Below are 17,902 nucleotides of genomic sequence, written 5' to 3'. Positions count from 1 at the left end.
AAAAATAAAAATTATGAAAAAAGAAAAGTAATTAAAAAAATAAACATCTCCACGATAATTAAAAGCAAAATAAGAAAGAAAGAAACCGGGTACTCCTGAGCTGTTGACAGCATTTGCACATTGGGTATGGAAGGGAGAGTGGACCAAGCATTTAGTAGGAGGGGCTGAAACAGCAGCCCAGTGCTGTCATGCTTTGTCTGAAACCCCTGTTCAGCATTCCCCCAGCCTCGTGCTAGAAAGCCCAGGGAAGTGCTGGCAAATGGAGAAGTCCTTAGATATCAAAGAATCTGCCTGAAGAGACAGAGCAGAGAAATAGACTCACAAAGGTGTTTAAGGAACAAGTGTTCACCGAAGGCCAAGAGAGCATGGCTCAAAGCGAGGGCTCAAAGGTGCAAGGGAGGGAGCCAGCCTCCGCACGAGGGCAGGAGACTTCCCTGAGGTTGGAGCAATTAGGCTGCGCCACATGGGCCCTCTGCCTCAACACAGGGAATCAACAAACCTGGGTTCGTCCTGATATCATTTAATCTGAGATCCTCACACAGCTTCCAGACACCTGTCAGCACAGATGTGGAGGTGGGACATGCTAAGGAGATTGTCTTGCTGTCTGGCTCTGCAGAAGTGAGGCTAATAGGCTCGGACTTGAGTCTGTGAGTCATCCCTGCCACTCTCCATCTTCGGGTGTTGATGTGACTCCGCTCAACCTTCCATTTTATGAAGCATTTGTGTCTTGACTCAGCTTTGTTCAGTGGGCATCACAGGATATCTTTGTGCCCAGAAATGAGGCAAATAACAACTCAGCTGGTACAGTTAATGTCAAAAGCAACCTATCTAAATGCATTGTAAAACGAGCTCACTGCACAGAGAGTCTGGTATCTTTAAACAGTTGTCCCACGTGGAGAATGAGGGCTCCTCTCATACGAAAGAGCTAATGGCTGTGCTTCATTACCCTGAGGGACTCTGGTCCCCGTCATTTGGTAGGTATCAGAGCTAAGAGGAACCTGGGAAGGCAACCGGCCCCTGCAGGGGACAGTAGGTGACCACTCCGAGGTTCCTGGACCCTGCAACTGGAAACTGTCCTGGGGGGGGGGGGGCATCTATCAATCCCGAAGTGTTCAGGCCAGAGTGGCTTGCCATTTGGATTCCTGGTTCCTGGGGATGGGAGAGAAGCCAGCACTTTTAGCGATACCCTGTAGGGAGTCTGCTAAACGACTGCAGAAATCTTTCTACTTCAAGTGAGGGGACAATGTTAGTTTATCCTAGTATTGAGAGAGACATTTGCAAAAACATAAAAATGAGAAGCAGTCGCAGGAGCAGGGAGTGAAAAGAGAAAACAGAACAGCTGTTGCTTTGGAGGGGAAAATCATGAGAATGTGAGCGACTCGTGGAGGAATTCTTTCTGGAGCACTGGCTTATAAGACACTGTGCTCCCCACAAGGGAGCCCCCAGGGGGCTTGGGAGGGGAGAGGGGGAGGGGAGCGAGGAGGCTGGAGGCAGTCTCGCGAACACTGATACTGTGAGGCAGAGTGAGTTAATTGCTCTCAGCACTGAGAGGACTTCACACCTCATGTAACCATTTATAATCGCTTTGTCATCTCTGTGTCTGCATGGACTTTACCCTTCGCCTTCATTTGGGACCATGAGAGCAGACACTCAATCGTCTTAAATCCATAAAGTGTATGGGATTTGTTGTTGCGGGGAGATATGTGGGGGACAGGAGGGAGAGGTGGCTGGCGTCGTTGGCCATGGTTGGGAAGGGATGGGGTTGCAGGTGAGGTCAGCTGTGGTCCAGGGCCTGTGGCCGGAAGAGACAGAAGGAGGGGGGGTCCCAGCAGCAAGGACGGGGAGCAGGACCATGGAGGTGGGAGGGTTGGCACTCCACCAACTGTCTTCTGGTTTTGATCTCCAGGGCAGCTAAGGATGGTCCTGGGCAGCAGGCTGTGGGACCGCTGAGCTCTTGACCATGGGGGTGGTGATGGTGGCAGCAAGCCAGGGCAGGACCACAGGCAAGCCCAGCTTCGCGCCCATGGGACACCTCCTACATTGGCTCTCTCTGGAATTCCTCCCTCTGGAATTCCTTTTCACTTGATCCGGACAAAGCAAATGAGTTAAGATGATAGAAGAGGACTTTTTCTCTTCTCACTTCTTTCTTTATTTTTTAAAAAATCCATTGGATAAACAACATTGGATCCATATCAAATGCAAACCAAAAATCTCAAGGTTAATCCTCCATGAACCCATGGCTTTCATCCCCACTCCATTTCTCTCCAGGGTTTGCGTTTCTATGTTCACAGAATTCATGCAGTTTTGATCAGACTATGGTTAGCCGCTTTGCCCAGACTGTCTCACGTCATGTTGGATCATTAGCCATGTCTCATGCTGGCTTCGTAATTGTCATTGAAGTGCTGCAGGATGAATCAGAATTTCCTCAGCTATCTTCCTGCTCTGGAGCTTCAGGATAGCACCACACTTGTAATGAACAGTGAGAGAGGATGAAACAGGCTACAGCCAGTGTCATCATGCATGTAACTTACCGTGCTCTTTATGAAAATTTCCTCTGATGTATCCCTAGAAACTGAATTACCAGGAAAGGGGCTCTTTCTTCTGTCTCCTTCAGGACAAGAGGGAAACAATAGAGACGGGGGGATTCAGTAGCTCCCAGAATATGATTTATTCTGAGAAGAGGAAACAAGAGTCTTGAGGATAATGAACATCTTACAAAACCCACTTCTCTCAAGGATAATGTTTCCCTACTGGCCCTTTCTAGACACTTTTCCTAATTACCCATTATAAAACTAAGGAATAAGATTTTGTTTGGTAAGGTTGCACTTTGGAGGGTCATAAAGCTTGTAAGAGCTAAGATTTTTATCCCCGGGAGAACCAATTTTCACTTCCTTTGGGGTGATGTCACCCTTGTTGAGGATGCATGCTTTTAAGGCCATCAAGAAAATTCTGTCTCTTCCTCTCACTTTAAACTTCAAGACCCAAACATTTACCAGTAAGACTCAAACTCCAGAATGTCCTTTTTGACTCTTTTCAGAAATAAGCAAGACGGATCACCAGCTGAGTCTTAGATGGTGCCTGTGGCCCCCAGAAACGTTGGCTCAGATGGTGACGAATCCGCCTACAATGCAGGAGAGCTGAGTTTGATCCCTGGGTTCGGAAGATCCCCTAGAGAAGGAAATGACAACCCATTCCTGTATTCTTGCCTGGAGAATCCCATGGAGAGAGGAGCCTGGTGGGCTACAGTCCATGGGGTTGCACAGAGTCGGACACGACTGAGCGACTTTCACTAAAACTTCCTAAAGGGAGTCTCCAAATGCCCGTATTCTTGTTCCAGTCTGTAGAAAAGATACTTGTGATATCAAAACACCGAGAGGAAAACCTGACTGGTATAAAAATACTGCAGTGGTGTGTGGAGGATGAAGAGGTGACTCTGATGACTCATGGTCGAGAGTCATCCCATCCTGAGATGCTGTGTCCCTGGCTGACTGCTCATCCTAGGGAATATGCCATTTGTCTTTTTTTTTTTTTTTCAATGTCAAGGTGGAGATTTCCAGCACAGGGGGCCCAGTTCTCAGGCAGCTCTTTGAAAGGGGAAGGAGGGTAGGCATTAAATGGCAGCCAGGCTCTGTGCTGATCACCTAGTTAAGGATGAGCCGAGTGGCTCTGTGTCTGAAGAACCGGTCACTGATCTGAACGCAGGACAGGGGACCACCGGCTGACCGGGGTTTGGGGAGGCCCACACTGGTAGCAGAGAATGACTGTGGTCAGCAGGGACAGGTGTGCGAGGCCCGGTCAGATAGTGCTTTGCGCCGGGCCATCCTCCAGAACGGTCCCATGTAGAGCAGACAAAGGAGGTGGCAGGGTTGATTTTGATTGCTTTACTCCTTCATGGACAGAGTGCTGGCAAAGTAATGCTCAAAATCTTCCAAGCTAGGCCTCAGCAGTACATGAACCGAGAACTTCCAGATGTTCAAGCTGGATTTAGAAAAGACAGAGGAAGCAGAGATCAAAGTGCCAACATCTGATGTATCATAGAAAAAGCAAGAGAATTCCAGAAAAACACCTACTTCTGCTTCATTGACAAGGCTAAAGACTTTGACTGTGTGGATCACAATAAACTCTGGAACATTCTTAAAGAGATGGGAATACCAGACTACCTTACCTGTCTCCTGAAAAACCTGTATGCAGGTCAAGAAGTAACAGTTACAACCGGACATGGAACAACAGACTGGTTCCAAATCAGGAAAGGAGTATACTGTCACCCTGCTTATTTAACTTATATGCAGAGTACATCATGTGAAATGCTGGACTGGATGAAGCACAAACTGGAATCAAGATTTCCGGGAGAAATATTAATAACCTCAGATATGCAGATGACACCACCCTTATGGCATAAAGCAAAGAGGAACTGAAGAGCCTCTTGATGAAGGTGAAAGAGGAGAATGAAAAAGCTGGCTTAAACTCAACATTCAAAAAGATCATGGCATCCGGTCCCATCACTTTATGGCAAATAGATGAGGAAACAATGGAAACAGTGACCGGCTATTTATTTGGGCTCCAGAATCACTGTGGATGGTGACTGCGGCCATGAAATTAAAAGATGCTTGCTTCTTGGAAGAAAAGCAATGGCAAACCTAGACAATGTATTAAAAAGAAGAGACATTACTTTGCCAACAAAAATCCGTATGGTCAAAGCTATGGTTTTTCCGGTAGTCATGTATGGATGTGAGAGTTGGACCGTGAAGAAGGCTGAGTGCCAAAGAACTGATGCTTTTGAACTGTGGTGTTGGAGAAGACTCTTGAGAGACCTTTGGACTGCAAGGAGATCCAACCAGTCAATCCTAAAGGAAATCAACCCTGCAAATTCATTTGAAGGACTGATGCTGAAGCTGAAGCTGCAGTATATTGGCCTGATGCGAAGAGCCAACTCACTGGAAAAGATGATTCTGGGAAAGATTGAAGGCAGGAGGAGAAGGGGATGACAGAGGACAAGATGGTTGGATGGCATCACCAACTTCAACGGACATGAGTCTGAGCAAGCTACGGAAGATGGTGGAGGACAGGGAAGCCTGGCATGCTGCAGTGCAAGGGGTCACGAAGAGCTGGACACGACTGAGTGACCGAACAACAACAATGACAACCTGGACAGATAAGGACCCATGAGTCCAAAGCCCTGGCTCCACCTGGTTCTAGATGGGTGACCTCGGGCAAATCCCTCAGTGGTCTCTCTGAGCCTCAGTCTCCATATCTGTAGAATGGGTTCAGGCCCCTTTGATTACCTACTTCAATTATCTACTTCATTGGTGTTTGTCATGATAAGACTCAGTAGAGAAATAGAACTTGCTGTGACTAATGACGTCAATACCGAGTCTCTTATTAAAACTTGGTGCCACTCCTCCATGGCTCCTGCTCAACCCTGCGGTGTGTATTCCTCACAGTGAGAGTTGTGACGCTAGATCAGCCTTGCTTGCATGTGGTTTCTCCATGGGTGGTGGGTTTCCATCTCTGCCATGGTTGGACAAGAGTCCTTTACAGTCGTCTTTCTCTTTCTCTCACCTAGATATTAAAACACAAAGTGAGTTATCATAAATCAAAGTATGTTTCCCCCTTGCGGGAGTGGTGAAAAAATCAAACCTTGAATGCCTGACCAGGGCTGCAGTTATAACACCTCGTAGGTGCGTAATGAGAGCCAAGCTCCAACAGCAATGAATCCTCCGCTCCTTTAGGGATGCCCCCCAGTGCCCCGCGATTGCCCTCCACGCATCAGTGCAGAATGCCAGAAAGGCAAGAAATGCAAAGAAATTGCAGAATGCAAGAAAGGCAAACCAGTGTGATGTCACTGCACTCTGATAGAAGTTCTACCTGATACCATTTTTCCAGTTCTCGTAGCTTTCAACCTACTATAATGTTTGCAGCAGATTTGTCTATGTACAATTTACCAGGACATTTTATAGATCGTTTGGCTGATAGGAATGATTTGAAAGGTGCATCGAGCACGTCCAGGCCCACGCTGCCCCTCTGTGAGCCACGCCCTTGCTCTATCACCGCTAGCACAGCTCCTGCTCAGCTTGAACAAGGATGGAGCTCTCCCTGGTGGGCACACGCCCAGGCTGGAATGCCCTCGCTCACTGCTTGCATGGAACCCAAGCTTCCCTCTTGGTCTGTAAAACTCATGTACTCTCCTGATGCCACCATGGGGAAGTGTGGCTGGTCTGGTGCCTGGCAGGAATGTCCTTTGAATCAGAGCTTCTTTCCCTTGGGGATGGCACAGGGGTTTCACACAGAGAGAGTCAAAGCAACTTACCAGCTTACCCACAGGTTCCTGCTCAGAGATGGAGGTGTGGCAACCTCTGGTGGATGTGTCTCTGTCCTTCACCCCTGTCATTAGCAGACCCTTATCCCCTCCTCTGGAAGCTTGTCTGACAAGCTCAACTATTAAAGCAAAATTCAGGAAACGGCATGTATGTATTTGACTTTTCTGTGGAAGCCTGTGTCCCCCACCCTCTCACAGCATGGCTCCCATTACCTCATGCCCCTTACTTGGCACCAGTGAAGTGGCGATGGTCCAACTCCATCTGCTGCGTGCTGTGGGCACCAGGAGGGCAGAGCAGCCTGATGTCATAAATGCTCATTAAAGTATAAGACAACATGATGTTCAGTAATAAATACTTATTTAGGCAAGGGATTCCCTGGTGGCTCAGACAGTAAAGCATCTGCCCACAATGTGGGAGACCCAGGTTCGATCCCTGGGTCAGGAAGATCCCCTGGAGAAGGAAATGGCAACCCATTCCAGTACTCTTGCCTAGAACATCCGATGGATGGAGGAGCCTGGTGGGCTACAGTTCATGGGGTCTCGAAGAGTTGGACACGACTGAGCGAGTTCACTTCACCACTTTAGGCAGGGCTATGGCTGCCCACTCCAGTATCCTTGCCTGGGAAATCCCATGGACAGAGGAGCCTGGCAGGTTACAGTCCATGGGGTTGAACAGAGTCGGACAGGACTTGGGGACTAAACCACTACCACCAGCATAGAGAGAACAGGCTGTCTTTAGGTAATAAAGCCACCAAGGGAGGTGATACCACCACCCAGGAGGGTGATAAGCGCAAGCCAGAGGTGCTGAGAGACAGGGCAGGGGGAGCAGAAGGGGACCCTTCCAGACAGGGTGAGAGCATGGTGTATGGGAGGGTGGGGGTGTGCAGGGGGCTGTGGGAGGGGGCTGTCTCCTTGAGAGCTCTGCCCACTATGGCGCATAGCCATCATGGCTCAGAGCCATAAATCGTCTGATTTTGCAGTTGATGAAGGTCGTGAATGAAATGTGCCCCAACATCACGAGGATTTACAACATCGGCAAGAGCCACCAGGGCCTGAAGCTGTATGCCGTGGAGATCTCCGACCACCCCGGGGAGCACGAAGTCGGTGAGGCTGCCCGTCTGCAGTGCCCTGGCCCTTCGAGTCTGGTGCTTTCTTAAAGAGCGAGGCAGAGGTCACTCTGAGAACATTCATGAAGCAGAGCAGGAGCTGGCTGTGCACCCACTCTCGCAGACAGGTTCTGCCAACTTTGGTTCTGTGTAGTATACTCTTGCCTGGAGAGTTCCATGGACAGAGGAGCCTGGGACGCTACAGTCCATGGGGTCACAAAGAGTCAAACACGACTGAGTGACTAACACTTTCACTTTGGGGCTTACCTCGTGGCTTAGGCTATAAAGAATCTACCTGCAATGCAGGAGACCCGGGTTAGATACCTGGGTTGGGAAACTTCTCTGGAGAAGGGAGTGACAACCCACTCCAGTATTCTTGCCTAGAGAATTCCATGGACAGAGGAACCTGGTAGGTTACAGTCCACGGGGCCACAAAGAGTCGGACGCGACTGAGTGACTAACACTCTCACCCCACATTGTATGATATAGGCTGTCAGATTATTTAAGCTGGAAGTACCCTACTTTTCTCCAAATGGACCACACTTAATTCTGTTCTTCTCTGAGACCAGTCACACTAACCAAAAAGGAAAATGGCTGAGATGCTTAAGACAGACTGCTTTCTCTGGAGAAAATTCTGAACTCTCTGGTCATTAGGGGTTGGAATTAGAGGTGATTCCCTTAATCTTCTTTTAAATTTCCATCCTATTTTCAAGCATTTCCTGTTGTTAGCCACTTCTCATTTAATCACTCCCAAACCTGTGTTCTCCTACAGGTTAGGGGATGCAGGGTCAGGGTGGGGATGGGTGAAAGATTTTTCTTTTTGCTAAAATTGTGAGCCCGTTGGAGATCCACTGGAATTTAAATGTAGAGATTTGTCTGATTCTCTTGACTTGAATGTTCATCAGTATTCTAGGAGTTTCTCTCAGGAATGTCTTTTAACGTGTGAGGGCTTTATATGTGGGTAAAGTCACATTTCCTCAAAAGCAGTAGCTTGGCCAGTGAGGGAGGCAGAAGTGCTGTCAGCTCATGCCCAGCACTGATAAATCCAAGTGAAAAGCTGAGCTTTGAAAAGAACAAGGGCAAAGACAGCTCCCTCACAAAACTGAGTCATTGCTGACTTCCCATGACACTGTTTTCTGCTTGCATTTATTTATCTCCGCATCTTTATAAAACTAAATACAAAGTCCTTTTAAGAAAAAGAATTAGCTCCCCCAATAATTGCTACGATTTGTGTTTAATTTGTAACCTTTAAACCCTAAACCCTGTGTTATTTTATCTATTCTTGCCAAATAAGTTGCTTTGTGGCTGTTACCGTCTAAGGTTTTTTTTACACATTTTCTCATATGCCTATCTGGGAGCTAATAAAAATTGTACTGATATAGCTTCAGTTGATGTGCAAGAAGAGATAAAATTGTACGTTGCTGTTATTCAGAGATTTCTTTCCTAATACAATGTGCTGAGGACTGTTTTGTTGTAAGCATCCGATACGATCGTCTGTTTTTTCCCATCTTTGAGTAAAGGTGAGCCCGAGTTCCACTACATCGCCGGGGCCCATGGCAACGAGGTGCTGGGCCGGGAGCTGATGCTTTTGCTGATGCAGTTTCTGTGCCAGGAGTACTTGGCGGGGAACTTGCGCATCGTCCGCCTGGTGGAGGAGACCCGGATCCACATACTCCCCTCCCTGAACCCCGACGGCTACGAGAAGGCCTACGAGGGGGTAATGGATGGCTTCCCTCCCCCAGCACCGCAGCCGCCCCCGCTCCCTGTCCACACACGCACGATGCACTGAGCCAGGAGTTGACCTGAATTCCGCATCACCAGCTTTCTTTTTCAGTGTCTTTCTGCTGAGTCAGGGGGAACCCGGAAGGTTTATGAAAGAGGCATTGCACTAATTGAGAATTATGGGGACCCTGAGAAGTGGACACACTAACAGATTGAAGAAAAGGATGCGAAAAACAATATTGTTATATATACAATGGGGCCAATAAGGCAGAATAATAATTACACCTAACATTAATTGAACACTTAAAGCATATTCTAACCTTGATGATTACCTATAAATCCTCTCATCAGTTTTCTGAGGACAGCTGTTTTTATTATCCTGATACATGGTTTATGTTTTATGTTCTGGTTATAATATAGAATTTATAGGTTATAGTTATATATGGAATATATATATATAGAATTATGTAGAGATTACAGTTAGTATAATGTTGTATTGTATATTCATAATTATATATCACACCATCTGGGAATAAAATGGCAAACTATACTTCAAACAATGGTGCTCATCAAATGCAGATTTACAGATTTTTGCTTTTGTTTATTGGTGCAAATAGTTGGTTAGAGATTTGTGTTGCTAAATCGTGAGCCAGAATTGCAGCTGAACATATTAATATGGCAACTCTTGATTTTTGCAGTGAGAGTCTTAGACTTATTACTGCTTGGAGTTTCATTCAACCAGTGTAGAAGAGGTGAAGGCAGACGAGTCAGGAGAGAACTAACCCTTTTCTGAGGACTGCTCTGTGGCAGGATGACTCTGTACATTCCCTCTTGGGAGTGGGAATGATAATGACTACATAGAGTGGGAATAATAACAATAATGACTACATTATCCATCACCCACCAAACAGTAACAGATTATTAGCCAAATAGTCTCCCTTGGATGTCATCTTTGTGTCAGAGGGTGTTTGGAGGCTTCGAGGCACACCCCAGATGGAGGCCGACATGGAGCGGTCTTGTGTGTGAGAGACAGGGGGGTCCAGAGGTCTGTGGGTCCCTCACATTCTGAATTGTCTCCCAGGGTTCCGAGCTGGGAGGCTGGTCCCTGGGCCGTTGGACCCATGACGGGATTGACATCAACAACAACTTTCCTGACTTAAACACGCTGCTCTGGGAGGCGGAGGACCGACAGAACATCCCAAGGAAAGTGCCCAATCACTATATCGCCATCCCCGAGTGGTTTCTGTCTGAAAATGCCACGGTGAGTAAAAATACCCATAATCTGTAGAGCAGAGGAGGCCAAAGCAAACACCCACTGCCGCTGGCAGAGGATGTAACATTTAAGAGCAAGACGAAATCATTTATTCCCTTTCAGGTCTTCTCCAAAACTAGGGAAGTGTGCTAGATAATAACTACCTATTAAATTGAAATGTGAGCAGATTCTTCCCAGAAGAGAAATCATTTAATTAGATTTCTTTGCAGTACTTCCAAAAAAAAAAAAAAACAAACCTTCACCTGAATTGTGCATATTCATTAATGTCATTATTACCCTTACGTTTGGCAGTGCTGTGAAATTTCAGTGACATTGTCCTTAGACCTCACTGATTGCTTGAGATATCTTATTTTTATTTCATGAGTCCCTGTGGATTTATTACTCATAGTGCTTCTTTGGAAAGAAAAATGCAATTGGATGGGAAATATTTCCCCCACATTTCTTAGGTCTTAGCAAAAAGTATCTTGTAAAAGAAATAATCTTCACAAAATTTCCCATGCCTCTTATTGTCTCTTCTGCTCACTGTAAATTCTCTTATACCCTTAGTCTCTGGCCCTATATGCTCTTTAAAAAGGTCTGCATTGATTGCTGTACACGTGAGTGTTAGGTTTGGCTATACCAACAGAGAAAGTGGCTTAAAGAGGTAGAAATATCAACAACCTCAGATACACAGACTATACCACTCTAACAACAGAAAATGAAGAGGAACTAAACAGCCTCTTGATGAAGCTGAAAGAGGAAAGTGAAAAAGCTGGCTTAAAACTCAAAATCAAAGCACTAAGATCATGGCCAGTCCATCCTAAAGGAAATCAGTCCTGAATATTCATTGGAAGGACTGATCCTGAAGCTGAAACCCCAATACTTTGGCCACCTGATGCGAAGAACTACTCATTGGAAAAGACCCTGTTGCTGGGAAGGATTGAAGGTGGGAGGAGAAGGGGACGACAGAGGATGAGATGGTTGGATGGCATCACCGACTCAATGGACAAGAGTTTGAGTAAACTCCGAGAGTTGGGGATAGACAGGGAGGCCTGGCGTGCTGCAGTCCATGGTTGCAAAGAGTTGGACACGACTGAGCGACTGAAGTGAACTGAACTGAAGATCATGGCATTCAGTCCTATCATTTCATGGCAATTAGGTGGGGAAAAAGTGAAAACAGTGACAAACTTTATTTTCTTGGACTCCAAAATCATTGCTGATTGTGACTGCAGCCATGAAATTAAAAGACTCTTGCTCCTTGGAAGAAAAGCTATGACAAACCTAGACAGCATATTAAAAAGCAGAGACATCACTTTGCCGACAGAGGTCCATATAGTCAAAGCTATTGCTTTTCCAGTATTCATGTACAGATGTGAGAATTGGACCATAAAGAAAGCTGAGTGCCAAAGAATTGATGCTTTCAAACTGTGGCGCTGGAGAAGACTCTTGAGAGTCGCTTGGACAGCAAGGAGATCAAACTAGTCAATCCTATAGGAAATTGACCCTAAATATTTATTGGAAGGATTAATGCTGAAGCTGAATCTCCAATACTTTGGCCACCTGATGCAGAGAGCCGACATGTTGGAAAAGCCCCTGATGCTGGTAAAGATTGAGGGCAGGAAGAGAAGGGGACGATAGAGGATGAGATAGTTGGATGGCATCACTGACTCAATGGACATGAATTTGAACGAACTCTGGGAGATAGTGAAGGCCAGGGAAGGTGGGCATCTTACAGTCCCTGGAGTCACAGCAAGTTAGACATGACACAGCGACTGAACAACAGTAACAGCGAGGTAGACTCTTTTTTTTCTCTTTTCACATAAAGAGCCCTGGAGGCAGATGGTTTAGGGCCTGACAGATAGGAGCCCTGTGATCATCAGGAAACCAGAGGTCGTCTTTCTGCTTCCACATGCTAGCAGGTGGACTTCTATTCTCGGGGTCATCATAATCCAAGATGGCAATTTGTCATGCCTTTGGAGGAAGAGGAGAGAAAAGGCTAAAAAAAAAATTCCTCCTCTCAGATAAGTCAATGCACTTTAAGAGGCATTCCTAGAATTCCTACATAATACTTTTGTTTAAATCTTATTGGCCAAAATTTAGTCAAAACATGATATCGGTGCACCAGAGGGAAGGCTGGTGAATGCTACATTTTAGGCAAGCATATTTGCAGTCTCAAAAAGAATCATTAATTGGCTTCTCTTCTTGAGGAATCAAGGGAGAAAGGATGGATAGATAGAGGGCAGCTCTTCTTCTTTCTCAGAGCTCCAGCTCACGTCACACGTGGGTACCACTTCCTGGAGGAGGGCCAGCCTGGTTGCCTCATTTAGCGTTGCCCCAGATGGTGTCATCCGGTCTCTCAAGAAGCAAATGATGGGGACAGACAGTACTTAGGATGCCCAAGGACGGCTTATGGGGGATAAAGGGCTTGGACCCTCTGGGTCTTCCAAATCCTTTCTCACGTCCTAATTCCATCCTAGAATTCTTCTTTTTCAAGCTAACGTACTAGTGACATCTGGCAAAGCTGAAGATTCAAGGGATGTTATAATTTGGGAACGCTTGGACCAAAATTGGGACATGGTTGCCAGCTTTCTTAGCCTTGAGGTGCTAAGAGAGAATTATTTTAGCACAGTGATGGGAAGTCCATGAATTTCAGTCTTTGCGTTAAGATCAGAATTTAGTTTTTGAGCCTGTTCTTTCGAAACACAGGGAGAATTACACAACCCTGCCATCACCAATTCCTTTCTCAGTTACGGACAGGTGAGATAGATAAAGTGATGATGATGAAAGTGCTGTCCCTTCAGTCATGTCTGATTCTTTGTGACCCCATGGACTCTAGCCCACCAGAATCCTCTGTCCATGGGATTCTCCAGGCAAAGATACAGGAGTGGGTAGCCATTCCCTTCTAGGAGAGAATCTTCCCAAGCCAGGGAACAAACCCAGGGCTCCTGCAGGTGGATTCCTTACTGTCTGAGCCACCAAGGAAACCCCCTGAGATAGATAAGAAATCAGCAAAGATAGAGATTTGAATAGCAACTAACAGCCTTGACATAGGAAACTGTAAGAATTCTACAAGAAGTAGGAGTATTTATTGCTCTGAGTACTCCCTGGAGCAATTTCAAAAATTAATGGCACTCTGGGCTATAAAGGAAACCTCAGCAAAGTTCAGAAAATGAGAGACAGGCAGACCATGATTCTTTCACCACCATACAATAAAACGAGCAGGCAGTATGAAAAGAACTCTAAGTAGTTAGAAAATTGAAAAAAAAGAAACTTCTAAGTAGTGGGTCAAAGAAAACTTCACACTGGCAACTAAAATAAGTAGAAATTAATGATAATGAGAACACTAAATATAAAAATTGGTGGCTGTTGTTCCTTCTCTCAGTCATGTCCGACTCTTTGCAACCCCGTGGACAGCAGCATGCCAGGCTTCCCTGTCATTCACCATCTCCTGGAATTTGCTGAAACTCATATCCATTGAGTCGGTGATGCCATCCAACCATCTCATCCTCTGCTGCCCTCTTCTCCTTTAGCCTTCAATCTTTCCCAGAATCAGGGTCTTTTCCATTGAGTCAGCTGTTCTCATCAGGTGGCCAAAGTATTGGAGCTTCAAAATTGGTGGAGCACAGCAAAAAATGCTTTCAGGAATTTATACCTTTGAATGATTACATGTCAAAAGAAGAAAGATTGAACATCAACTAATGTAAGAAGTAAGCAAAAGGATAACAGAAGAAGCCCCCAAAATGTAGAAAGATTTTGATTAAAAAGAGCAGAAATCAATGACATGATAGAAAAAACCAATAATTTGTCTGCAGAAAGAAGCATTTGATAAAATTTAACATTTGCAATGATTCCTCAGGGTGAGGAGAACAGTTTTAAATGGCATTTATTATAAAAGATTGTTAATTTCAACTACATCAAAATAAGAAAGCCCATTCATCAGACTTTCAAAACTATCATAAGAACAGGTTAAAAACTGAAGTGTTATTTGAAAATTATTTAATTGGAAAAGAACTAGAATTTTTAAAAGAATAAAGAAAAACAAATGAGAAAAATAGAAACAACAGAAAAATGGGTAAAAGATACACAGGCAATTCATGGAGGAGGAAACATATGGTCAGAAAACAAGGAAAGATGTTCGGTATTACTAGTGCTAAGGAAATGCAGATAGAGAACATTTGACATCCATTGGTTGGGAAGATTAACAGTAGCCAAGCATTGGGGAGGATGTGGGACAGTGGATCTCTTACTCATTGTGAGAGCTGAAATTAGCACAGTAACTTTGGAAAATAACTTGATTATTTTATAAAGTGAAATATGTATATATCTATGACTGCAGCTATACTTCTGGCGATTTAGGCAAGATAAATTTCACCACAGGTATAGGAGATCTGGATTCGATCCTTGGGTTGGGAAGATCCCTTGGAGGAAGGCATGGCAACCCACTCCATTATTCTTGCCTGGAGAATCCCCATGGACAGAGCAGTCCATGGGTCACAAAGAGTTGGACTTGACTGAGCGATTAAGCACATCTTAGCACAGCCCATCAGAAGACAGCACAAGTTAAAAGCAGTGCTGTTCACTGTAGCAAAAATGGAAAATTTTCTACATGTCCATCATAACAAGAACAGATAAACGATGAAATCTTCATATTGAAGTGGAAAGACTGAACAATTTAGCTTTATACAACACAGATTAGTCTTACAAACATAAGTTAAGAGGAGAAATTTACAGAAGACAATAGTATGTTACCCACCCTTTTTTTAGATCAAAAGAAAATAAAGCCAAGTAATACATACTTAGGCATATGTGCGTGCTTGCTCAGTCGCTCAGTCATGTCCAGCTCTTGGCGACCCCATGGACTATAGCCCACCAGGCTCCTCTGTCCATGAGATTTTCCAGGCAAGAATACTGGAATGGGTTGCCATTTCTCCTCCAGGGAATCTTCCCTGACCCAGGGATTGAACCCTTATGCATACATGTATGGAGTTAAACAAAAGAGACTCAGAATCATTGTTTAGGGTGTAGTAGTTACCTCTGAGTGAGAAGCAGGAGGATGGGACAGAGGGAATCACAGATGTGTGTAGAAACGATCAATAAAAGCTGACCATTGGGATGGATGGTAGGTTCACAGGTGTTTATTATATCAAAACATGAAAGAAGAGGATGAAGCATGGATCCACAATGATCCTGCATTGTGAGCTGAATTCTATGCTTCATCCAACCCAAGGCCCTGATGTGTTTAGGAAGAAAAGCAAAGCTTAATGAGTCCTTCAGGTTCCTTTCATTCCTTAATCAGTTTGCTATACAGCAAAGTTAGACCATTTCTAATGCTTACTTCTTTTCCATTATTAGGGTTTTTTTCCTACTGAAATTATCTTCAGAGATATCAGTAACTTATGACAAATATTTGATTCATTGATCAGTATTTGATCATATCAAGCTTTCCAGTTTTAGCTTCTATTTCCTGGCTTTCTTCTCTCCTTCTTTCCTTCCCTCCATGCCATTAACCCTCTTTCCTTCCTTTTTTTCTCTTAACTTTTTAATCATAAAAAGTTCAGCATACAAAATTAGAGAGGGAGCTGTAGAGAATCCCATCCATGTACCCATGTCAACGTCAACATTTATAAATTCACATTTCATCTACATATTCAGTCACTTTCTCCTCCTCTCCAAGACTATTGAAGAAAATTCTAGACATCATGTCATTTCATCTGTAAATATTTCATTAAGTATCCTTAAAAGATCTCTCTTTTAAAGCCATAAATTACTATTATATCAAAATAAGCTATCTCTTAATATAAAATATCCAATCAGTGTTTGCATTTCTCCTATAATCATTTCCCATCTCTCTCTCTTACAGTCTGTTTTAAGTGGGCTCTAATGAAAACCCATTCATTTTGATTAGTTTATAAGCCTTTCAACCCTTCTTTAAACTGTACTTTTCTCCTGTATCACTTTCTCCCTTTTTTCTTGCAATTCTGTTGTTGTTTATCTTGTAACAGCTGTAATATAAGCAACTAGATTCTCGTCCAGCATTTTCTCCTGTCTGGGTGCTGCTAACTGTATTCTCGTGATGTAATGTGACATAGTTCTCTGTGTTTCTTATAAATTAGCGGTGAGATTCAGACCGCTCGGCCATGTAGACTCGGGAGGGGTTGGTAACGCCCCGCCCAGGCCTGTTCCTGTATGGTGTTTTACCGGAAAGCAGCCATGCTCATCATCTGGGTGTTGTCCAGGGGACCTCACTGCTCCAGGGTAGACTTGGATATTTGCTACTGGCAGACTCGAGTAGTTGCAACAAGGACTTCAGCGCCCTCAAAGCCTAAACTATTTCCTATCTGGCCCTTAATAGAAAAAGTCTGCTGACCCCTGCACTAGAGGCTTCTTCACACACAGGGTGGATGGATTTTTAGGTGTGTGTTCTTTCATCCCGGAGATAATTGTGTTTGCTTCTCTCTCTCTATGCTGTTTGTTACCGTTCAGTTCAGTCACTCAGTTGTATCCGACTCTTTGCGACCCCATGGACTGCAGCACACCAGGCTTCCCTGTCCATCAGCAACTCCTGGAGCTTACTCAAATTCATGTCCATCGAGTCACTGATGAACATTAATTCATTGACTGACCCATGAATTCAGTGAAGTTGCCAAGTGTTGATCCTTTAATTCTGTCATTCCCTCTTTGCATACTAACTGGAGTATTCCTCCAATAAGAAATTTTTCTGGATTTTTCTTTTTATCCATTACTTCCACAGTGGCCAGTTTTCCCTAGACAAATTTTGAGATTCTAAATTTTGCTCTGATGATGCCGTAAAATGACTGCTTTTTCAACTATGTCCCTCTTTGGAAAGCTCAGGAGAGAAGTCAGTTTCCTTCTGCTTTTATTTCTCAAATGTGCTAAAATTGGGCATGTTCACAGGTGGCAGTAGAGACCAGGGCAGTCATAGCCTGGATGGAAAAAATCCCCTTCGTGTTGGGTGGCAACCTGCAGGGGGGCGAGCTGGTGGTGGCCTACCCCTACGACATGGTGAGGTCCCTGTGGAAGACCCAGGAGCATACCCCCACGCCCGACGACCATGTCTTCCGCTGGCTGGCCTACTCCTACGCCTCCACTCACCGCCTCATGACAGACGCCAGGAGGAGGGTGTGCCACACGGAAGACTTCCAGAAGGAGGATGGGACCGTCAATGGGGCTTCCTGGCACACTGTGGCTGGAAGTAAGTCTCTGATGGCCCTATTGTCATCGTGGGGCCCAGTGACAATGGACTGCTGGATGGAGGTTGGGGGGGACCCTCTGGTCCAGCTCTCCATCTATCCTTGTTCTCAGCAGAATAACTACCGTAATTAACCATGTATAAGGTTCGAGCACTCTGCCTAGACTCTTCTTTCACCTTCACAATAGTCTTCAAGCGGATGTGGCTTACTCCCCTTGTTATAAAAGAGGTAACTGGGGCTTTGAGATGGGAAAGGGATCTGTTCAAACCCCCAAGGAGCAGAACTAGGATCTGTC

At 45.0% G+C, this 17,902-nt stretch overlaps 1 protein-coding gene across 3 annotated transcripts in view; it reads left to right on the top strand.

The window, feature by feature from the left end:
- CPXM2 (carboxypeptidase X, M14 family member 2) overlaps positions 1-17,902 on the top strand; it is a 136,955-nt gene that overhangs the window by 105,248 nt on the left and 13,805 nt on the right. For all 3 annotated transcript variants that reach the window (NM_001206057.2, XM_059881910.1, XM_059881911.1), the window contains 4 exons: positions 7,297-7,420; positions 8,943-9,139; positions 10,226-10,405; positions 17,312-17,609. In NM_001206057.2, coding sequence (NP_001192986.2) covers positions 7,297-7,420; positions 8,943-9,139; positions 10,226-10,405; positions 17,312-17,609 — 799 coding nt within the window. The remainder of the gene's footprint in view (positions 1-7,296; positions 7,421-8,942; positions 9,140-10,225; positions 10,406-17,311; positions 17,610-17,902) is intronic.

The sequence above is a fragment of the Bos taurus genome, chromosome 26 (assembly GCF_002263795.3).
Source record: "Bos taurus isolate L1 Dominette 01449 registration number 42190680 breed Hereford chromosome 26, ARS-UCD2.0, whole genome shotgun sequence".
Classification (NCBI taxonomy): Eukaryota; Metazoa; Chordata; class Mammalia; order Artiodactyla; family Bovidae; genus Bos; species Bos taurus.
This window is presented reverse-complemented; position numbering and strand designations above follow the sequence as displayed.